At 40.8% G+C, this 25,197-nt stretch overlaps 1 protein-coding gene across 1 annotated transcript in view; it reads left to right on the top strand.

The window, feature by feature from the left end:
• The window catches only part of LOC135094758 (glutamate receptor ionotropic, kainate 5-like), a 75,040-nt gene extending 50,225 nt beyond the window's left edge, over window positions 1-24,815 (top strand). Inside the window, exons 10-11 of the mRNA XM_063995116.1 lie at window positions 8,994-9,154; window positions 24,383-24,815. Of these exons, the coding sequence (XP_063851186.1) occupies window positions 8,994-9,154; window positions 24,383-24,501 (280 nt within the window). The 3' untranslated portion in view covers window positions 24,502-24,815. The remainder of the gene's footprint in view (window positions 1-8,993; window positions 9,155-24,382) is intronic.
• Window positions 24,816-25,197: the final 382 nt, after the last annotated feature.

Here is a 25,197-nt window from a genome sequence, read left to right as displayed (position 1 = left end):
CGCCTCCGGTCTCATCTTGACTACCAGCTCACTCCTTCCTGATTTCAGCGCTCTCAACGCCCATCTTCACTACTCACGGCACAGTGCTACCAACGTCATCGCCCCCCTTCACAACAATATCCTCCCCCTTCAAATAGTCGTCCCGACTATTCACTGTCATTCCACATCTGACCAGGAGTCAGCTTGGCGGCACTTCTCGCCGCTGTCCACCAAGGGCGATGACAGTGCGCGCTCCACCTCATCGGTGCCGCTGCCCGTTCCACTCGGGCCGCTGTTCACCGCTGTCTCGTGTGCTCGGGCAGATGTGGTGACGCTACCGTTGCCTCCTTCCTTCGAGGCTCGGCATCGAATCCCCAGTCCTTCCTCGTCGACGACAGGACCTACCATAGGGCCCTCCACCTGTTCAGCAACGCTTGAAGGGAGCAAAGGCAAGTCTTCACCACATACCTTCATCGTCATCCTCCCGAAGTCGATACAGGCTGCACTCTGAAGCAAGAAATCCAACCCCAGCAAGCAGGGTTCCTCCATATCGGCGACGTAGACTGGTAACTCCTCTTCGACGCGACCCACCGCAATCTTGGATGTCACAGGAGGAGGAGGCAGTAGACACCTGCCGAAACGATAATTACTCCCAGTGAGGTCTAAAGCACTGTTAAGGGGGTGTTGTGAACTTATCATTAAACCCAGCTGTGACCAGCTGTCTCACAACACAAGGGGGCAGTCACAGCCTGCCCTCTAAAGACAACTCTTTTCCTCCGCACAAAACTACAAGCACTTAATAACACACACACCCTTCTCTCAAAAATTTTAAAATCATCATGGCGACTCCTACACCAGCCTCGGAGTCCCCTCTGGGGAGGGAACCATAAATGTCCCTAGGTCGGACTGCCTTTCTGTCGACGACCCTAAGTGTCTTGACATCCCCCTCAAATTTTCTTCATTAACTTCTGCAACATTCGCGGTCTAAGATCTAATTTTTAATCTATAGAACACTACCTCTCCTCTTCTAAACCTCATCTTCTTTTCCTCACTGAAACTCAGGTGTCTGAGGCAACTGACAGTAGCCCCTTTTCTGTTCCCTCCTACTTTTTCTATCCTCATTTTCGATCCAAAGCTGGATGTTGCGTTTATGTGCGCAATGACTTAACCAGCTCTCGTGCCCACGCTCTTGAATCTTCCGAGTTTTCCACCATCTGGCTACGACTACAGAGTCACTCTCATACGAAATTTTTCTGTGCTGTATACCTCTCACCTAACTCCTCTGACTATAAGAAATTCTTTGACTATTTAACTTCCATAGTGGAGCACATTCTGGCCCTCTTCCCTTTTGCAGAGATCTCCATTCTTGGAGACTTCAATGTTCACCACCAGCTTTGGCTTTCCTTTCCCTTCACTGACCATCCTGGTGAACTAGCCTACAACTTTGCTATCCTCCATGACCTAGAGCAATTGGTGCAGCACCCTACTTGTATTCCTGACTGTCTTGGAGATACGCCCAACATTCTTGATCTTTTCCTGACCTCTAATCCTTCTGCTTATGCTGTCACCCTTTCTTCTCTGTTGTGCTCCTCCGATCCCAATCTCATATCTTTATCTTGTCCTATCGCTCCAGTCCCTCCTCAGGATCCCCCTAAGCGAAGGTGCCTCTGGCGTTGTGCCTCTGCTAGTTGGGAGGACCTGAGGAGGTATTTTGCTGGTTTTCCTTGGAATGACTACTGCTTCCGTGTCAGAGACCCGTCTTTGTGTGCTGAGCGCATAACAGAGGTGATAGTGTCTGGCATCCGGGCGTACATTCCTCACTTTTTTTCTCGTCATAAACCTTCTAAACCTTGATTTAACACAGCTTGTTCTCGTGCTATACATGATAGAGAGGTGGCCCACAAAAGGTACTTAAGCCTTTCATCACCAGAATCTCATGCACTATATATTTCTGCCCGGAACCATGCCAAGTCTGTTCTCCAACTAGCCAAAAACTCCTTCATTAACAGAAAATGTCAAAACCTTTCAAGATCTAACTCCCCTCGTGATTTCTGGCATCTAGCCAAAAATATCTTCAATAACTTTGCTTCTCCTTCTTCTTTCCCTTCTCTATTTCAACCAGATGGCACCACTGCTATCACATCTATTTCTAAAGCTGAACTCTTCGGATGATTCTGGGCTTGTTCCTCCCTCTCCTCCACCCTCTGACTACTTCATGCCACGTATTAAAATTCTTCGCAATGATGTTTTCCATGCCCTCGTTGGCCTAAACCCTCGGAAAGCTTATGGACCTGATGGGATCCCTCCTATTGTTCTCCGAAACTGTGCCTCCGTGCTTGCACCTTGCCTAGTCAAACACTTTCAGCTCTGTCTATCAACACCTACCTTTTTTTCTTGCTGGAAGTTTGTCTACATTCAACCTGTTCCTAAAAAGGTTGACCGTTCTAATCCCTCAAACTACCGTCCTATTGCTTTAATTTCCTGCCTATCTAAAGTTTTTTAATCTATCCTCAACAGGAATATTCTTAAACATCTATCACTTCACAACCTTCTATCTGATCGCCAGTATGGGTTCCGTCAAGGCCGCTCTACTGGTGGTCTTCTGGCTTTCCTTACTGAGTCTTGGTCATCCTCTTTTAGAGGTTTTGGTGAAACTTTTTCTGTTGCCTTGGACATATCAAAAGCTTTTGATAGAGTCTGGCACAAAGCTTTGATTTCCAAACTACCCTCTTACGGTTTCTATCCTTCTCTCTGTAACTTCATCTCAAGTTTCCTTTTTGACCATTCAATTGCTGCTGTGGTAGACGGTCACTGTTACACAGTGGTGTAACGTACAACCCTTCAGGAGGTAAACATATCACGCAGGGAAGCCACAGAACGCTTGACTTCTGATCTTTCTAAAATTTCTGATTGGGACAGAGCAAACTTCGTATTGTTCAATGCCTCAAAAACTCAATTCCTACATCTATCAACTCGACACAACCTTCCAGACAACTATTCCCTCTTCTTCAATGACACTCAACTGTCCCCTTCTTCTACACTGAACATCCTCGGTCTGTCCTTTACTTATAATCTGAACTGGAAACTTCACATGTCATCTCTAGCTAAAATAGCTTCTATGAAGTTAGGCATTCTGAGACTTCTTCGCCAGTTTTTCTCACCACCTCCCCCAGCTGCTAACTTTGTACAAGGGCCTTATCCGTCTATGTATGGAGTATGCTTCACATGTCAGGGGGGTGTTCCACTCATACTGCTCTTCTAGACAGGGTGGAATCAAAAGCTTTTCGTCTCATCAACTCTTTTCCTCTAAATGACTGTCTTCAGCCTTTCTCTCACCGCCACAATGTTGCATATCTAGCTGTCTTCTACCGCTATTTTTATGCTAACTGCTCTTTTGATCTTGCTAACTGCATGCCTCCCCTCCTTCCGCGGCCTCGCTGCACAAGACTTTCTTCTTTCTCTCACCCCTATTCTGTCCACCTCTCTAACGCAAGAGTTAACTAGTATTCTGAATTATTAATCCCTTTCTCTGGTAAACTCTGGAACTCCCCGCCTGCTTCTGTATTTCCACCTTCCTATGACTTGAATTCCTTCAAGAGGGAGGTTTCAAGACACTTATTCATAATTTTTTGACCACTGCTTTGACCCTTTTATGGGACTGGCATTTCAGTGGGCATTTTGTTGGATTTTTGTTGCCTTTGGCCAGTGTTCTTCCTACATAAAAAAAAAAAAACAGGCCCGCGGAGGGTCACAAAGTAGCCAGTGACTCCACACAACTGCCGGCCCGATACAGGAAGGTCTTGTGCTGCCACTGTCTCCTCCCTGGCGAACGTCCTCTTGGTGCCGGTGTCCACCACGAGACGACACGGGCGGCCATCCTTTACACCCGGCACCCGGACCACTGGTGTAGCAGCGCAGCGGCACTTTACACAGATGGGGGCCTTGGAAGACTCGGCTGAAGAGCGGCCCTCGCCCCCATCCCGGTCGCGTTTATCCCCACTAACACATCGTTCTTCAGCTGCTGGCAGAAATAGCGGCGGTGGCCAGGCTATCCGCAGTTCCAATAGCAGGTCGTAGGAGGGAAACGAGTGCGCAAGTTATCCAGCGAGCGCGTCTTCCGCCCACTCTGGTGCTCACTCCTGCGGTGGCCGCGGTGACCACATTTCTAGCAAGCGCCACGGAACTCACCAGGGCTGGCGATGCTCTTCTTTCGTGGTGTCGCTGGCTGCACCTGCGTGCGGCGGGCACGGAAGTGGCGGCAGGGTGTGGCCTAGGCAGGGCTAGACGCTGCCGTTCTCCCCTTAGTGTACAGGAAGGCCTCAAACTCAATGGTCTTCGTCAATGCCTCCTGTACGTTCCATAGGTGCGCCTGTTTCATTTAGATCTGCACCTGGTTTCCCAGGGCATCTGTGAAGAAGTCGCGGGCCAACACCGCCAACATGTCCTCCGGCGCGGCTGGATAAACTCGCCGCACCATCGACTCCACAGCTTGAGCCAGCTACAGGAGCGGCTCACCTGACTGACGCGCTCGGCCCTTCAGTCGTTCTCGGTACACCAACGACTGGAATACACTGCCAAAGCGTCTCTTCAGCTCCTCCACCACCTTCTTGTAGGACGACCGCTGCTCCACCGTCAGGTGTGCCAGGATCTCCAGCTCTGGTCCACACAGACTGGCCACCAGCTGTAGCGCCTTGTCCTCAGCTCTCCAGCCCTGTCCTCGGGCGAGCATCTAGTACGCTTCCCAAGCCACTTACCCGTCAAACTCTACTGGTTTGTGTCGGCCAGAAGCTCCACCAGCAGCCCGATGAGAAGCCGCGACCAAGGAAGGTGGAGGCTGGGAGCACGGTGAGGACCATGCTGTCCTCTGTCACCTGCACAGAGTTCTGTGTCTCCAGGCTCCGACCAGGAGTAATGGTGGCCCTTTCATGCGTAACCATGACACTCGGGCCGCCCCCAAACATCAACAACCTGCGCCGGTGCCGGTTGGGAGTTCGACTGCTTCTCAAGAGAGCGCTGCAGTCCTGCTACCTTTTCGCTCAGCTGCTCCACCCTGGTCTCAGCGACTTCGGCACGCTCCTTCACTGCAACCAGTTGCTGCGCCAGGTTCTCTCAGTGCCATCCACAATTCCTGTCGTGAACTGCCTCGCCTTCTGCGTCGCAACTCGCAATCATTCCTGCACCGCATCCAGTTTCTCATCCGTTTGCTGTGCTTGTAGTGCCTGCGCATCCAGTTTCCTCTCCTGTGTGCTAACAGTCTGTTCTTCAGTTCCTCTCGCCACTGCTGGTCACTGTTCTTCACCCCCTCGGCAGCTATGTTCTCTGAGTCAGTCATCGTGCTCGCTCGCCCGGCACCTCACTAGCCAAAGTATGAGCTGCACAGCTCACAAATCCCAGTCTCCTGAAAACAAACTGTTGTGCACGCCCCTTTTCGGCCTTCTGTCGCCTTCAGGTACACACTTACCATTGGAACAGCCCAAGGCGGTCAGTGCTCACAACAGGAATCCACCACCGATGTTGTGGTCAGGCTCGTTTGGGTACTGGGGGCGAGGCACGCACACGCGGCACCTGTCTAAACTCAACAGACTGCTGAAAGGGGCAACAAAACACAGGCTCACTAGCATTCACGTCTTTATTACCCGCACAGAGCAATACCGCTGTACACGAGGCACACTACCACTCTACAGCATAAGTAAGGGTCACACCACCGGCCATCACTCTACAAAGCGTCTCTGTCGCTGGATAGCACATCTCACCTCACAGAACAGCTCCAGGCGCACAGCACACTACGAGATCACAACGTGTACACCGCGTCGCACAGTTAGTGTCAAGTACTCACTGTCTTAGTCTGCCGGGGCACACTAACCTCACACCATGCTCCGTAGTGCAGTCACGTCGTTGCAGTGGCAAGCGACCATTGTCGTAGCGTCACACGAAGATAGCACGCTGCAGACTATTGGCACAGGTGTTGCGTAGGCTGGAAACGTGTTGTCTCTCTCTTCCTTCTCTTCGTCTGGCGTCGCAGTGTGGCAAAGGCGGCGAACGAAGACTCTCTCTTCTAGGAACGGGCGCTTTCTCCTCTCTTCTTGGGACCGGCACAGCCCCTTATCGTTGACCCCTCTGTGATGGGCTGGCGCGCTGCTGCTCTTCGGGCCAATTAGTTTCCCGCCTCCGAATCTCATCTCGATTACCATCTAACTCCTTCCTGATTTCAGTGTTGCCAATGCCCATCTTTCCTACTCACGGCACAGTGCTAACAACGTCATTCCCCCATAGCAACAATAACTTTCAGAGCTCCGTTCTGATGCTGTTATCATAGCGTTTAGGAACCCAAGTTTTTTCAGTCTTTCTGTAGTTGCCATACAGGCAAGGTGTGTTTGCTGTTGGTCCAGTTTGTAATCTTGGTGTTTGTGGGGTTTTGGCTTTGCGTATATTGCCATTAGATGTGAATCTCATACAACTTTCACTTAGTGTGTTTATTGTTTTTTAGCCTGAAGATGCCTGCAGAAAGAGATGAAACATAGGAATTTATATAATAAAGTTGAACTTCGGAGCTTCCCTGGAAAACAAGACATATATATATATACGAGTATATATATATATATATATATATATATATATATATATATATATATATATATATATATATATATATATATATATATATATATATATATATATATATATATATATATATATATATATATATATATATATATATATATATATATATATATATATATATATATATATATATATATATATATATATATATATATATATATATATATATATATATATATATATATATATATATATATATATATATATATATATATATATATATATATATATATATATATATATATATCGCAAATTAACAATAACAACGTCAGCGATTTTTTGAAAATTTATTGGCTTTCTTTCGGCTCTCATTTTTTGCCGGTTTAGTTATGTTTAGTTAGAATAGGTAAGGTTTAGTTAGGTTAGGATGCTAGCAGCAAGATCAAGATCAAGAACATGGCGACCATCACTACCTAACTAACAAGAATAGCAGCCGTAGTGCAGCTCGCTATTCATTTTTGTTGGTAAGAGGCAGTATTTGGCTCTATTTTAGCTTATTTTCACCTCTAGGCTCTAAGGCCGTATGGTACCGGGGGGGAGGGGGTGCAAAATGAGAAATGAGTGATTTGCGACAGAAAGTGATGTTAGATTCTTTAAAATCGCATCATCGTTTTCCAAACTCACATTTTTTGTGATTTTTTATTTATTTATTTATTTATTTATTTATTTTTTTTTTTACCGCATCATACTTTTGTTTTTAATATCAATATTTTAACCTACAATCAATGTTGTCTTTCAAGTTTTGCAGTGACTCCATATGGTCGCAATATTGTGGCGTCAGAAACTAAATCAATCAATCAATCATCCTCCTTAGCAGACCACAAGGAACAGTCTCTCATCGCTGTAACCAAGAGAAGTAGAAAATCATAGTCAAGTAAATAGAGAAAACGTTCATTTGTACCAAATCATAATCAAGCACTGGGAGAAGACGTTAATTTGTATGTCTGGTCAAATGTTGTGTCAGAGAATTAAGACGTAGCAAGGAAGCCTTTGAAAACGATCCAAAGTAAAGGAAGCCATTGACTGTGATAGTGCTAGGGAACCTTCACCTTGTTCTCGGGATTGTTTTGGAGGATCGGCGACTGTCATCTGTCAAATAATAGACAGTCTGGGATGTCCATGGAGCAGGGATGAAGCATTCTGAAGAAAAACTTGTTATGTTGAAGTTGTGCTACTGGGTGCCAAGTTTCCTAGTCCCGGAACTAAAGCGCCCACGGTGCACCCTCTCCACCAACAATTTGGAACTCTTCAAAGCATATTCAGAAAACTTTCCGGCTTGATTGTTTTACCATGGAGAAGTCCTAGTTTCATCACCGCCATCCTGAGAACAAATGGCAGTAGAAGCAGTGTCGGCATCACTTTCCCCAAAAAAGGCGGAAAAGTCAAGCGTTCGTTTTCTGTGATGCACGAGGCGTGTTCTAGGTGGATTATCTAAAAAAGACGCCACGCCTTCACTGAACAATATCACACATATACGACAACATCAAAAAGAGGCCAGGAATGGTGACTAAAGATTGCTCTATCAGGACAATACTCCAGCCCTAACTTTGGCGGTGGCTATGGCATAAATCTATTACTATGGCTTCCAGATCGTTCCTTATCTTCCGATCCCATTGGATCAGCACCCTCTGCCTTCCATTCGTTCCCGAACCTGAGAGAAATATCTAGCCGGATAAAGCTACGCCAAAGGTGAGGTCATGGGGCCATGAATGCTCATCTCGGGGCTCGACCTCTCTACGGGATCCAGGCACTCCATCACCAGTGGAAGAAGTGTGTTGACCTACAGGAAGATTATATTAAAAAAAAATTACAACATTCAAAGATACCAATCATTTGGAGATTCAAGATGTGAGACTAAACTCTGACAATACGAAAAATATTAAAGTAATTATCTTCCACCTTCTCATGGCACCTTCACGTCCATAGCGACACATTTAGCACAAGAATGTTGATTTACCGTCTATACTCACTGTACCGTCCCACCAGGTAAAAGATCTCTGTTAATAAATCTGCTTGCTTTATTAATTTTCAGCTTTTATTGACCAACGCTGGAGACGGCAATAAGTTTGGTTGCATGTCGGCTTAATTTTTCTACAAAAGAAGAAAAGGGTAAATTTTTTTTTTTTAAGTTTTGTTCGGTGATCAAACACACACACACACACACACACACACACACATTATATATATATATATATATATATATATATATATATATATATATATATATATATATATATATATATATATATATATATATATATATATATATATATATATATATATATATATATATATATATATATATATATATATATATATATATATATATATATATATATATATATATATATATACACAAATCTACAACTATATCGTGATCACTATATCAACAGAATTGTTAGACTACGGGAGTCGGGCATCATAACTAAGGCATTCTCTGATCGCACAATTAATGCCACTGACTGTATCTCGCCCGTGAGCTCCATGGCAATTCCTTCAAAGCGTCCACTTCAGGTGAAGGACTTTTATGGCATTTTGCTGCTCTACGTCCTTGGTAAGACACCATCCTTTTTAAACTTACTGCTGACACTGCTGCACAATTTACAATTAATTATTAATTTTCTCAAGTTAGTTCATCTGATGCACAACACTGTACTGATGAAACTTTCAGTTAAGAATCATACCGGTCACGCTATACAACTACATTTGTGCACCCTATCTCGAATAAGGTACGTAATTCCGGTCACTTTATCACAAGAACAGTATCGAAATACTAGACAAATTAATTGTGACAACCGAAATGCAGGCTAAGGGATATAAATGAAGTCTTCAAAATCCTCTTAAGAATTTAAAGACAAAAATTTTTGCAGTGGAGCCTTTAAATCACGAAGCAAAATGTTTATTAAAATGTCTCGTGTCTATATTATTTATTTAAAATATTTTAATCCAAACAATAACTGTTTTTTTTTTCCAAGTAGAGCACATTCTACCACATTTTTTTCTTTGCTGAGATCTCCATTCTCGGACACTTCAGTGTTCGCCACAAATTTTGGTTTCCATTTCCATTCATTGGCGAACCTGCCAAATAACTTTTAACGTTGCTATATCCCTCGCAAGCTAGAGTACTATCTTGAAAATACGCCTAACATTTTGTTTATTGTCATTCTGTCTTCTCCGTTGGGTTCCTTTTACCATAACCTCAATTTCTGTATTTTTTCCTATCGTTCAAATAATTATTACTCCTCAGGGTCCTTCGAAACACAGATGCCTCTGACGTTTTGCCTCAGTTAATTATTGGGACTTGAATAAGTATTATGGTGATTCATTACATCCATGTCGGAGACCCATTTTTGCGTGGTGAGAGGGTAATGGAGGTAATGATGTCTTTGCCTTACTTTCCACCCTCTTTCACTCTAAACTCTTTAAAGTTTAAACTTTGTTTTAACCCAGCCTGTTCTTGTGTTATACATGACAGAGGGGTAGGCTGTAAATAGTACTTGAGCCTTCCATCTTCTGAAAATCATGCGCTTTACGTTTCTACCCAGAATCAGGCCAAGACTGTTTCTTAAATTAACCAGGTCTTTCATAAATAGAAAATGTCAAAACCTTTTCAAATCTAACTCTCCTTGACTTCTAACATTGGCGAAAGGTATCTCCACGAACTTTTTTCTTCATAAATTTTCACTGCTCTGTTTCAACCTGATGTAATCATTGCCAACTGCATTCTTACCTCAAATCTTTACTAAAAAAAAATAAACTCCGGACAATTCAGGTTCTTTTTCCTTCCTCTCCTCCACCCTGTGAAAAGTTTATGCCTTTCATTAAGTTTCCTCTTAACGATGTTTTACATGCCCTCGCTGTCCCCAGTTCTCGGAGGGCTCATGGACCTGATGAGTCAGTCTGAGAGTAAAATTCATTCTGATCAGACGTCTGTTGGTAAAGCGCGTGATTAGCGAGTCAGTGACCTGACCTAGAAAGTAGAGATTACCCACAGAGTTGCTGGATTTTCTGGCTGTATTGGAGCTCACACTTTATTTTTTCACTTGTTACTTGTTGTACACAATTCACAAGCTTATGTTATCTAAAAAAAAATAAAATGAAATACAATAATAATAATAATAATAATAATAATAATAATAATAATAATAATAATAATAATAATAATAATGATAATAATAATAATAATAATAATAATAATATATAAATAAATAAATAAATAAATAAATAAATAAATAAATAAAAAAACTTTTCATGAGATCGTTGTTGATATCGTTCCACCTGTAGTAGTAATTCTTCTGAGTTAGTGTCTTCATCCACGATAGGTTGATATCACTTCATTAGAGCATGTGCTTCAGAACACAGAACTGACTCGATAAGAAAGTGAGGAGAGGTGATGGCATTATTGTTTTTTTTTTTTTCTTTTTCCAAAACGCTTTTAACTCAGTATTGTCACAAGGGTTGTCCAGCAGTCAAAAATTAATGGCCATCAGTGTCTGTCAATGTCTTGTCGAATAGGCATACCAACAGCAGTGATCACAGATGAAAAGAAAATATCAGGTTCATTTACTCTACTGTTCGGGTAGATATTAACTGATACGCCACGATAGTAAAGAATAAGTCGCTTCTTGTTACAGCTTTGGAAGTTACTCACAGGTTAATCTCACTTTCTTGCAAACTAATCATAGTGAAAGATTCTCCTCTCATCAAAATTGTGTCATTTATGGAATATCACGTGTGAACAACACGTACTTGATATTGTTAATGGTTAGTTTTGTTCAAGGTACTTCAGGTCTGACAGCACGGTCGTATTGGCGCAGGTACCTTTCACGGCACAGGCTGTGGCAGTATCAATCAGTGCAGACAACTGATTTGATGGCGCTGCCTTCATTCTTCCTCAGTCAGTCCGCGATTCGAGTATAAACATTATCTTTGTAGTATTTTACATTATCAGTATTTTACTCGATCAATAAGTTTCATGGGACTACATTATTCACAATTTTTTAATAATTGTAACATTCCTTCTTTACTATTACATATACAAAAAAACATGAACCAACGTAAATGTGCTGAGTATATATATATATATATATATATATATATATATATATATATATATATATATATATATATATATATATATATATATATATATATATATATATATATATATATATATATATATATATATATATATATATATATATATATATATATATATATATATATATATATATATATATATATATATATATATATATATATATATATATATATATATATATATATATATATATATATATATATATATATATATATATATATATATATATATATATATATATATATATATATATATATATATATATATATATCTTCTTCTTCTTCCCAGCTTTTCCCTATTCGGGGTCGCCGTTGTGAATGAGCCTTTTCCACGTATTTCTATTGTTTGCCATCTCTGGATTTATATTCTTCTCCCCAAGATCTCCGTTTATGCAGTCAATCCATCTTCTTTTGGGCCGTCCTCTTCTTCTAACTCCGTCCACCTCCATTTCCATGATCTCCCTTCCTACGTGGTCTTCGCCAACTCTTCTTCTCAAGTGTCCATACCACCTCAACCTTGACTCCTGGATCTTCTTGGAGACTTCAACTACTTTCACCGTTCCTCTTATGTACTTATTCCTAATTCGGTCTGTTCTGTTGACTCCCACCATCCATCTCAACATCTTCATCTCCGCTACATCCATCTTCCTCTCTTCAATCTTTTTCAAAGGGGCTGCTTCTAGCCCATACATCAAAGCAGGTCTAACGACTGCTTTGTGGACTTTGCCCTTCACTCTTACTGGTACCCTTCTATCGCATATCACACCCGAAACTTGCCGCCAATTGTTCCAGCCACACTGAATCCGGAAGTTCACTTCTTTTTCCATTTCCCCTGTCTCGTCTACCATCGATCCCAAGTACTTAAATGTTTTCACTCTCTTCAACTTTTCACCATTCAGTCTAATTGTGGCCTGTTGATCGCCCCTTGTATCCGTCGTAAAATATTCAGTTTTGGACCTACTAATCCTCATTCCTCTGCTTTCCAAAGCAACTCTCCATTCTTCTAATTTTCTTTCCAGCTGTCCTCTCCTTTCGGTCACTAAGACAATGTCATCAGCATATAATACACACCAGGGTGGTTCCTCTCTGACATTTTCCGTTATGACATCGAACACTATGTTGAATAATAGTGGGCTTAGTGCCGATCCTTGGTGTAAGCCGACTTTCACCTGAAAGCTATCCGTTGTACCAACTGTACTCCGAACTCTAGTTGTAACATTCCTGTAGCATTCTTGGACAATTCTGACATACTTTTCTGGCACTCCTCTTTTTCTCAGGCCTCTCCATACTTCTTGCCGTGGGATCCTATCATACGCTTTCTCTAAGTCAATGAAAACCATATGTAGTACTTTCTGCTTTTCCCGATGTTTTTCCATATTCTGTCGAAGTGCGAAAATTCCGTCGACTGTCCCAAATCCCTTCATAAATCCTATCTGTTGCCGTCCGATACGCACCACTTGTCTCAGTCTACTGTCCAACACCCTTTCAGATACTTTAAGGGTATGAGACATTAGCTTTATCCCTCGATAGTTCTCACAGCTCTGGATGTCTCCCTTCTCCTTAAATATAGGTATCAGGGTACTTTCTCTCCACTTTTCTGGTATAACTTCCTTCTCCATTATTTTTCTGATCAGTTGGTGCAACATGTCCACTCCTTCTCCTTCCAAGACTTTCCACACTTCTACTGGTATTCCGTCGGGCCCTGTTGCTTTGCCATTTTTCATTTTCTTCAGTGCTCCTTCAACCTCTTGTCTTGTCACTTCCCCTACTAATTGTTCATTCGGTTCTCCATCATCTCTAATGAATCTCTCATTTTCTACATTTAGCAACTTCTCAAAATATTCTTTCCACCTTATTAGAATATCACTTTCCTTTTGTATCACAACCCCCCTTTCATCCTTGACCTGTCTAACATGCGTAATGTCCTTTGTGCTCTTGTTTCTCATCTTGGCCAACTTAAATACTCTCCGTTGTCCTTCCTCGGTATCCAACTCTTCATAAAGGTTGTCATACCCATCCGACTTAGCAATTGCTACAGTTCTTTTCGCTTCCTTACTGCACAGTTTGTAATACTCCTTATCTATATCTAGCCTTGTTGTTTCCCATCTTTTCTTTGCCATCTTCTTTGCTTGTATTTTCTGCTGCACCTCTCCATTAAACCACCATGTCTCTTTATTTTCCCATATCTTGCCACTACTTTCACCGAGCACTTCTTTTCCAACTCTCAAGATGGTTTCACTCACTCTATTCCACCATCCGTTTACCTCTTCTATTTCCATGTCCAGATCACTTAGCAATCTATCTTTAAAGGTATGTTTAAGATCTTGGTCTTTCAGTTTGAACCACTTAATCCTTCTCTCCGTCGTTACTTTCCCTTTCTGTCTGCGTGTAACAGTTATGGAGAGGTCCATGACAACCAGACGGTGTTGTGCCGTCACGTGGTCACCAGGTATGACCTTGCAATTTCTTATATCCTTGATATTGTTCCGGCGATAGAGTAGGAAGTCTATTTGACTTGCTCTATCTCCGCTACGATACGTAATTAGATGTTCATTTTTCTTACAGAATATTGTGTTTCCTATCACCAAATCAAAAGCCAAAGCAAAGTCTATAATTTTCTCTCCATCTTCATTTCCATCACCATATGCATTTCCGCCATGGATCCGGTTAATAACATCATTTCCCTTTCCAATATGTCCATTCATGTCTCCTCCAACTATGCACCTTTCACTTTCGTCTACCTTCTCCAATTCCTCCTGCAGATCCAACCAAAACTGTTCCTTTTCCTCCTCTGGGCATCCCGTTTGTGGTGCGTACACACTGAAGATGTTCACTGGGAATTCATCCAAAGACAGTCGCACCCACATTATGCGATCATATATATATATATATATATATATATATATATATATATATATATATATATATATATATATATATATATATATATATATATATATATATATATATATATATATCATCTCCTGCCGACGTCATAACTCAGGCGACCGCCGCCTAACGAAGGATAGACTTATACAGGGAATCTCGTGCATTTACGAACATAGGTGGCATTGGTGTTTCGTTCATTGATGCGACAACAACAAAGGCCACACCAGGAAAAAAAAAGAAAAAATCACCTACTGTCTAAAGAAAATAATATTAGACAGCTGTGGTGGCGCGCAGGATCCTATCGCCACAGGCACCTCATGTTGCTGTCAAGTAGTGAGTAATATTGTTGTATTATGTGAGGGTGCACTTTAGCCGAGTATAAGCGAGTGAATATCATAGTACACCGCTGGATTTATTATACCTGTAACATATTGTGAGTTTCCTTTGTGATTACCGAGTATAACAGAAGTTTAATAAACACTAATGCGTGATTAATTGTAAAGCTATTTTGCTAAGATCGGTAATGTAAGACTCATGACAATGTCTAAAAACACGAAATCACTAAGAAGGCCACGCTAAAGTAATGTAAATATAACATAAAGGGAGTGCACACCCGAAATGTAAAATACATTTGACCGCTACTAATGTACACAGTATTCTAACAATCTACCTGCTAAGTCTGCTGAACAGTTTTAGGAAAAGTCTGTCTGATCTCAGGTTGTAATGTTTAAGAGCTAATATAAAAAGTCTTAATGCCACCTGGGCCACCACAAACTGTATACTAATCAAATTTTATCTAACCTAATCTTCTTACTCCCCCGCCCCAATCTACCCCAGAGGGCCGGGACTAACCTAATCAAACGGCATATTTGATCTTCATGTTATGGCAAAGCGTGCAGTAACAGTTGCTGATTAAGTGAAGGTGACGCCATAACTGATTTCTTTCAAATCTGACATGATTTACTTGACAAAGCCACAATAAAATCTATATTAAACATACATCACATAGTTAACCTGCTCTATAAGATGTGTGTTTTTCGTTGATCTGCAGAGATCTTGTCGTAAAAAAATTAGGTCAGTGTATATTGAAACAGATCATTTCGCCTTTGTGGCATTTTTTTTTCCTGTGCATTACGTCTTAATCACAAGGATCTATATACCTTGAAACCATTATTACCAGACATACTCGCCCTGCTTCCGTTCACAAATCACTTCATTATGATTTACATTTTCTTTTCTTTTCTTTTTTTTCTTTTTTTTTTTTTTTTTTTTTTTGTTTGCTACCGAATCATCTTACAATAGTTGTCTTAAGGTTTGCCGTTGTTACTAGTCCCTAAAACCACGAATTATCTCAACAAAAGCAGACATAGCATACTTCATCATTAAGAGGAGTAGCATATTAAGTTTCACACATGTAGCACTGAAAATAACTGGTGTAATTAAAGAAATCTAGTCGGCAAAGTCATTAAGTCGTTTTATCAATTCCTCTCCTTTAACTGACTGTCTTCAGCCTCTCTCTCATCGTCGCAATTTTGCATCTCTTAATATCTACCTACCGCTATTTTCAAGCGAACTACTCTGCTGATCTTGATAACTGCATGCCTCCCCCCTCTCGCGGCCTCGCAGCACCTTCTTTGTCTCACCCCTATTCTGTCCACCTATCTAATACAAGAGTTAACCAGTATTCTCGATCATTCATGCCTTTGGTAAACTCTGGAACTCCCTGTCTGCTGCTGTATTTCCTCCTTTCTATGACTTGAACTCTTTCAAGAGGGAGGTTTCAAGAAATTTATCATCTGCCATTTGATAATTTTATTTGATATTGCTCTGGGAACGAGCATCGAAGTGGGATTCTTTTTATTATTATTATTATTTATTTATTTATTTATTTATTTACTTTATTTTTTTGCCTTTGGCCAGTGACCCTCTTTCTTAAAAAAAAAAAAAAAAAAAAAAGTTGAGTGGGCAAGGTGCGCCTTAGCCAGTCGTCACAGCGGAAGATGCAACCGTCAACGGCTTGATGATAATTTTCAAACTTAATTGCGTTTTTTTTTTTTCAGAAATTTCAAAGTGCAGAAAAAATATAACGATATTCCAATGATTACTAGCGTCTATTTTATTATTTTATGTAATTTCTACAGGACCTGAAACTAGTCCATTGTAGTAGTTATGAAAGAGAGGATGAAAGAAAGTACTCAAGCATTCCAGAGCATTTCAGTGTAAAGGAAGAATTAATGATAAAAATAAAAATAAATAAATGAGACACCATATGAGCAGGCTGGTATCCAAAAAGTATTGCACGTGTAACGCCAAATTAGAAGTCGACGTAATCTGCTAGTGTGGGGAAAATAGAAAAATTATCCTGGGAAAAGCAGAAGTAATTGGGGAAGATATCTGGGAAAGGCCTCCCAAATAATGAGGAACCATAGTGATGAAATAAAGATATGCAGATCAAAATCAAAAGGAAGAAGGTCAAGAAATTCTATGACTTAAATGGATCGGAGGAAAGTAAGAAAGCTTGGAAAGTGGTCCGTAAAGAAGTAAAGAAGGCAGTAACACAGGCGAAGGTTGCGGCAATGAGGGATTTCTATGAGCAGGTGGAGGATACTGAAGGACAAAAGAATATGTATAAAGTGGCGAAGAGCATAAGTAAGGTGACCAAAGACCTAACACACGTCAAGCAAGTCAAATATGAGCAAGGGAGTGTACTACCAACAGACGGAGCAAGTACGAGTATAAAAGAAAGGTGGAAAACTACTTTGAAGAGTTACTAAATAAGGAAAACGACCGAGGAATGGCAGAAGACGGGAATGCATAACAAAGGGAAGTAAATGATGTTAACAGAGAAGAGGTACAGAGAGCACTACAGAAATTGAAAACAGGAAAGGCAGCTGGTCCAAATTGAATCCCAGTTGAATATTGGAAATGCTTGGGAAGAGAAGTAGATTTACTGTGGGGGGGTCTGCTCAAGAATTCTGGCAAGGAAGAATGACAAATGCATATAGAAATAGTACACTGATCCCTGTCTATAAGGATAAGAATTGACATCCAGGAATGCGGTAATTCCCGAGGAATAAAACTGATGTCGCACCCCGTGAATGTGTACGAATATGTGATAGAGAGAATACGAGGTGAGACCAGTGTGTGTGAATAGCAGTTTGGTTTTATGTTCAAGAAAGGAACGGTGGATGCAATATTTTCTTACAGACAATGGGAAAACAAAGAGTTATATCTGCTATTTATCGATTTAGAGAAAGCATTTGACAATACCAAGACAGTAAGTCGTTGCGTTGCATGAGAGAAAAAGGGGTTTCAGAAGAGTATGTGAAGATAGTACAAGGCATGTATGCAGAGTTAACTACCCAAGTGCAGTGCGCTGTGGGAATGACAGAGAAGTTCAGAGTGGAGGTTGGTCTCAGCCCTCAGCTCCTATGCAAGTTTAATCTGGTGATGGATGTGGTGACAGCGAACGTCAGAGAGGAGGTATCGTGGAGCGCTTTGTTTGTTGCCGATGCCGTGGAGCGTTTTGTTTGCCGATGACAACGTACAGGTAGACCTGACTAGGCAAGGAGTTTAGTACAAATTGGGGAGATGGAGACAGAGAAAGACAGGGGAACGAATATCGGTAGAACGAAGACGGAATGCCTGTGGATGGGAAGTGAGGGAGAGCAAGTGAAGAGAATGAAAAGTTTTAAATGTATGGGAACCAAAGTGGACTAAAACGGGCACCTGCAGGCTGAAATTAGCCACAGAACACAAATTGCGTGGCTAAATTGGAAGCAGTCAACGGGTATTATGTGTGCTAAGATATTCCTTTTTTTTTTTTTTTTTGTAGGAGGGGCACCGGCCAAGGGCAACAAAATTGCAATAAAATAAAGGCCCACTGAGGTACCAGTCCCCGAACAGAGTCGAAAGCGGAAGTAAAAAATTACAGAATAAGTGCCATGAAACCTCCTTCTTGTAGAAGTTCAAGTTATAGGAAGGAGGAAATACAGAAGTAGGCTGGGAGTTCCAGAGTTTATCAGAGAAAGGGATGAATGACAGAATACTGGTTACTTCTTGCATTAGAGAGGCCCACTGAGGTGCCAGTCTCCGAACAGAGTCGAGAGTGGCAGTCAAAAATTACAGGATAAGTATCTTGAAACCTCCCTCTTGTAGGAGTTCAGGTCATAGGAAGGATTAAATACAGAAGTAGGCTGGGAGTTCTAGAGTTTATCAGAGAAAGGGATGAATGACTGAGAATACTGGTTAACTCTTGCAAAGCGAGGCCGCGGGAGGAGGGGAGACATGCAGTTAGCAAGATCAGAAAAGCAGTTGGCATGAAAATAACGGTAGGAGATAGCAAGAGATACATCATTATGGCGATGAGAAAGAGGCTGAAGACAGTCAGTTAGGGGAGAGGAGTTGATAATATGAAAAGTTTTTTATTCCACTGCGATGACCCAAGAACGAAAAGGAAGTGGCAGAAATGCAGGAGGAGGCAGTAGACACCTGCCGAAACGATAATTACTCCCAGTGAGGTCTAAAGCACTGTTCAGGGGGTGCTGTGAACTTATCATTAAACCCAGCTGTGACCTCACTGAACGTTTCCCTTTGTGTCTCACAACACAAGGGGGTAGTCACAGCCTGCCCTCTAAAGACAACTCTCTTCCTCCACACAAAACTACAAGCACCTAATAACACACACACCCTTCACTCCAAAAATTTTAAAATCATGGCGACTCCTACACCAGCCTCGGAGTCCCCATCTGGGGAGGGGACCATAAATGTCCCCAGGTCGGACTGCCTTTCCGTCGACGACCCTAAGTGTCTTGACACCCCCCTCAACTTTTTCTTCATTAACTTCTGCAACATTCGCGGTCTAAGATCTAATTTTCAATCTGTAGAACACCACCTCTCCTCTTCTAAACCTCATCTTCTTTTCCTCACTGAAACTCAGGTGTCTGAGGCAACTGACAGTAGCCCCTTTTCTGTTCCCTCCTACTTTCTCTATCCTCATTTTCGATCCAAAGCTGGATGCTGCGTTTATGTGCGCAATGACTTAACCTGCTCTCGTGCCCACGCTCTTGAATCTTCCGAGTTTTCCACCATCTGGCTACGACTACAGAGTCATTCTCATACTAAATTTATCTGTGCTGTATACCTCTCTCCTAACTCCTCTGACTATAAGAAATTCTTTGACTACTTAACTTCCAAAGTGGAGCACATTCTGACCCTCTTCCCTTTTGCAGAGATCTCCATTCTTGGAGACTTCAATGTTCACCACCAGCTTTGGCTTTCCTCTCCCTTCACTGACCATCCTGGTGAACTAGCCTACAACTTTGCTATCCTCCATGACCTAGAGCAATTGGTGCAACACCCTACTCGTATTCCTGACCGTCTTGGAGATACGCCCAACATTCTTGACCTTTTCCTGACCTCTAATCCTTCTGCTTATGCTGTCACCCTTTCTTCTCCGTTGGGCTCCTCCGATCACAATCTCATATCTTTATCTTGTCCTATCACTCCAATCCCTCCTCAGGATCCCCCAAAGCGAAGGTGCCTCTGGCGTTTTGCCTCTGCTAGTTGGGGGGACCTGAGGCGGTATTTTTCTGATTTTCCTTGGAATGACTACTGCTTCCGTGTCAGAGACCCGTCTTTGTGTGCTGAGCGCATAACAGAGGTGATAGTGTCTGGCATGGAGGCGTACATTCCTCACTCTTTTTCTCGTCCTAAACCTTCTAAACCTTGGTTTAACACAGCTTGTTCTCGTGCTATACATGATAGAGAGGTGGCCCACAAAAGGTACTTAAGCCTTCCTTCACCAGAATCTCATGCACTTTATATTTCTGCCCGGAACCATGCCAAGTCTGTTCTCCAACTAGCCAAAAACTCCTTCATTAACAGAAAATGTCAAAACCTTTCAAGATCTAACTCCCCTCGTGATTTCTGGCATCTAGCCAAAAATATCTCCAATAACTTTGCTTCTTCTTCTTTCCCTCCTCTACTTCAACCAGATGGCACCACTGATATCTCATCTATTTCTAAAGCTGAACTCTTTGCTCAAACCTTTGCTAAAAACTCTACCTTGGACGATTCTGGGCTTGTTCCTCCCTCTCCTCCACCCTCTGACTACTTCATGCCTCGTATTAAAATTCTTCGTAATGATGTTTTCCATGCCCTCGCTGGCCTAAACCCTCAGAAGGCTTATGGACCTGATGGGGTCCCTCCTATTGTTCTCCGAAACTGTGCCTCCGTGCTTGCACCTTGCCTAGTCAAACTCTTTCAGCTCTGTCTTTCAACATCTACCTTTCCTTCTTGCTGGAAGTTTGCCTACATTCAACCTGTTCCTAAAAAGGGTGACCGCTCTAATCCCTCAAACTACCGTCCTATTGCTTTAATTTCCTGCTTATCTAAAGTTTTTGAATCTATCCTCAACAGGAAGATTCTTAAACATCTATCACTTCACAACCTTCTATCTGATCGCCAGTATGGGTTCCGTCAAGGCCGCTCTACTGGTGATCTTCTGGCTTTCCTTACTGAGTCTTGGTCATCCTCTTTTAGAGACTTTGGTGAAACTTTTGCTGTTGCCTTGGACATATCAAAAGCCTTTGATAGAGTCTGGCACAAAGCTTTGATTTCCAAACTACCCTCCTACGGTTTCTATCCTTCTCTCTGTAACTTCATCTCAAGTTTCCTTTCTGACCGTTCTATTGCTGCTGTGGTAGACGGTCACTGTTCTTCTCCTAAATCTATTAACAGTGGTGTTCCTCAGGGTTCTGTCCTGTCACCCACTCTCTTCTTATTATTCATTAATGATCTTCTAAACCAAACTTCTTGTCCTATCCACTCCTATGCTGATGATACCACCCTGCACTTCTCCACGTCTTTTCATAGACGTCCAACCCTTCAGGAGGTAAACATATCACGCAGGGAAGCCACAGAACGCCTGACTTCTGATCTTTCTAAAATTTCTGATTGGGGCAGAGCAAACTTGGTATTGTTCAATGCCTCAAAAACTCAATTCCTCCATCTATCAACTCGACACAATCTTCCAGACAACTATCCCCTCTTCTTCAATGACACTCAACTATCCCCCTCTTCTACACTGAACATCCTTGGTCTGTCCTTTACTTATAATCTGAACTGGAAACTTCACATCTCATCTCTAGCTAAAACAGCTTCTATGAAGTTAGGTGTTCTGAGACGTCTCCGCCAGTTTTTCTCACCCCCCCAGCTGCTAACTCTGTACAAGGGCCTTATCCGTCCATGTATGGAGTATGCTTCACATGTCTGTGGGGGTTCCACTCATACTGCTGTTCTAGACAGGGTGGAATCAAAAGCTTTTCGTCTCATCAACTCCTCTCCTCTAACTGACTGTCTTCAGCCTCTCTCTCACCGCCGCAATGTTGCATCTCTAGCTGTCTTCTACCGCTATTTTCATGCTAACTGCTCTTCTGATCTTGCTAACTGCATGCCTCCCCTCCTTCCGCGGCCTCGCTGCACAAGACTTTCATCTTTCTCTCACTCCTATTCTGTCCACCTCTCTAACGCAAGAGTTAACCAGTATTCTCAATCATTCATCCCTTTCTCTGGTAAACTCTGGAATTCCTTGCCTGCTTCTGTATTTCCACCTTCCTATGACTTGAATTCCTTCAAGAGGGAGGTTTCAAGACACTTATCCACCAATTTTTGACCACTGCTTTGACCCTTTTAGGGACTGGCATTTCAGTGGGCATTTTTTTTTATTAGATTTTTGTTGCCCTTGGCCAGTATCCTTCCTACATAAAAAAAAAAAAAAAAAAATGTTGCAATGGATGTGTGGTGGTACGAGGAAAGATAAGGTAAAAAATTAGCATATTAAAGGAACAGTGAGGGTGGTGGTGCAAGGAAGGTACAGGGAAGAAGGTTGCAATGGTTCGAACACCTTCAGCGTCGGGAAAAGACCCATGTATGCAGAAGGGCCATGAACATGGAGGTGGATGAGCGAAGATAAAGAGGCAGACCGAGACTTAGGTGGCATCGCAGCTGATCTGCAAGAGAACATGACGGAATGAGAGGCACAGGATAGGTAGGCAGGAGTGGAGGAGGCTGATGGCGAAGAACGACCCCATACAGAAATTGGTAAAGCTGAAGAAAAAGACTACGCGTGTATATACTACAGCGGCGGCTGTGTTTAATTTGCCTGTAGTGTTGTTCTTGTCGTGATGGAGAAATGAAACATCTTAATGATTTTGTTTCATTGTAAGTTTATATTAAGTAAAATCTGGTAAGAAACCCTCAACATCATTTTGCAAATGGGTATGCAGGTGAGTTTCTGGATAAAAAGTAAATATACTTCTAGTATACACTGGGGAGTTTGGTAAACTAGTGATTGTCACCCGGCGGCAGCACCAGACATGACCCGTTCTCACACAATGTTATTTCATTTACATAAAATGCAATGAGCTTATATAATATGTTTTTTTTTTTTTTTCTACACAATTCCTTCCAAGTAGTAACACAGGTAAAATCGAACTCTATTCATGAATAAAAGTATTTAAGTAGATTTTCTAGTGAATATGGCATTTAGATTTATTTGGTCATCTCGAGGTTTCCAAAAAAAGTACACCATTGATCGGAAGCGTATTAATGCAGACGAGAGTAAAAATGATGACAACATGTCTGTGCCTCTTAAAATTTCAAATTACATAGATCATCTTCCTAGTTATAGAAACAACAATTTTAATTAAAATTAGGCAACTCGAGTGTACGACAGTAATGCTGTATATCTAACTCAAACAAACAACTAACTGGCCCTCCTTAGTTGAAGTTAACGAAAACGTAGTTGGACAACCAGCTAATTCCTGCTGCAGTGTACATGCCACTACTCGATGAACCTGTGGCATCCTGTATTACTCTCCTGTTATGCCAAAGATATGAGATATGTTTGTTTAGGTGTTCGATATCTTTGTCATGTCCCTCGTTTCGTGAAAGAGATGCTAAAATCCCCACGAAAATAACTATATTCATATATCACGCTGTTACTGAGTATGTAATGGAATAGTATATAGTGCAGTGCAATTTTATTTTTTTTTTCATTTTCCAGATCAATATATTTTAGACTTGTAATACGTCTTATCTAGAATATTGACAACAGTATTACTAAATAATCACGAAAAAATATTTATATTTTGACCAACTTCTCTTAAAATCATCCATACAAGATATTTCGAAAGTATCATAATGATCAATGTTCTATATATTTGTATACACCTGCAATCTTCACTAACATTATTTTGGTTCGTCATTAGGGGACATGTAGTAGCGACGACATCTGGCGGATTAGTTTAAAAAAACTTTTCATTTCAGTAGTACAATTATTGTTAACAAAAGTTTTTCCAGAGGAGTTTTTTTTTCCCCATGGCATATATATATATATATATATATATATATATATATATATATATATATATATATATATATATATATATATATATATATATATATATATATATATATATATATATATATATATATATATATATATATATATATATATATATATATATATATATATATATATATATATATATATATATATATATATATATATATATATATATATATATATATATATATATATTTATATATATATATATATATATATATATATATATATATATATATATATATATATATATATATATATATATATATATATATATATATATATATATATATATATATATATATATATATGTATATATATATATATATATATATATATATATATATATATATATATTTATCTATTTATTTATTTTTTACGCAGGACTTCTACTGGCAGCTGATGTTTTCCTTGTGGAATTGGTCTTTGTTGCTTGCAGACTAAAGGAAATACATTTCCCTACACCTTGGTCCAGCGACCACCTCAAGATGCAACCACGATAAGGAGGGAGGAAAAAAAAAAAGATAAAATACAATAAAATAAAATAAATTTTGGCTACACATGAAACTGATGACAGGGACCTATCTTTATCTTGTTCGACTTTTGGAAAATGCTTTCGTAATTCCGCAAATCAAAGAAACTCATGAAATATATTATTGGTTTCCTGATTCCTTCTATGATCAAGTATACTTCATTTTCAACAGTGAAAAACAGTACTGCTATAAAATGTCAAGCATGTTTTGTTCCTGACTTTTCTGTGTCAAAGAAAAAAATCAAAACTCAAACTGGAAGTTTTATCATGCGTGTTTGTTGAACTCAATAAAGACTACAATATAATATACAGACATGAGTATAATTTTATTCAACAAAGATATATATATATATATAGAGAGAGAGAGAGAGAGAGAGAGAGAGAGAGAGAGAGAGAGAGAGAGAGAGAGAGAGAGAGAGAGAGAGAGAGAGAGAGAGAGAGAGAGAGAGAGAGAGAGAGAGAGAGAGAGAGAGAGAGAGAGAGAGAGAGAGAGAGAGAGAGAGAGAGAGAGAGAGAGAGAGAGAGAGAGAGAGAGAGATGATAGCTAATTACTCAATATATTTTGGTTTCCTTTTTTTCATATAGAGCGCTATTGCCACAAATTCTTGGGATCCTCTTCTGATATGATTACTGCAATAATAAAGTAATTTCTCTCTCTCTCTCTCTC

The sequence above is a fragment of the Scylla paramamosain genome, chromosome 46 (genome assembly GCF_035594125.1).
Source record: "Scylla paramamosain isolate STU-SP2022 chromosome 46, ASM3559412v1, whole genome shotgun sequence".
NCBI lineage: Eukaryota > Metazoa > Arthropoda > Malacostraca > Decapoda > Portunidae > Scylla > Scylla paramamosain.
This window is presented reverse-complemented; position numbering and strand designations above follow the sequence as displayed.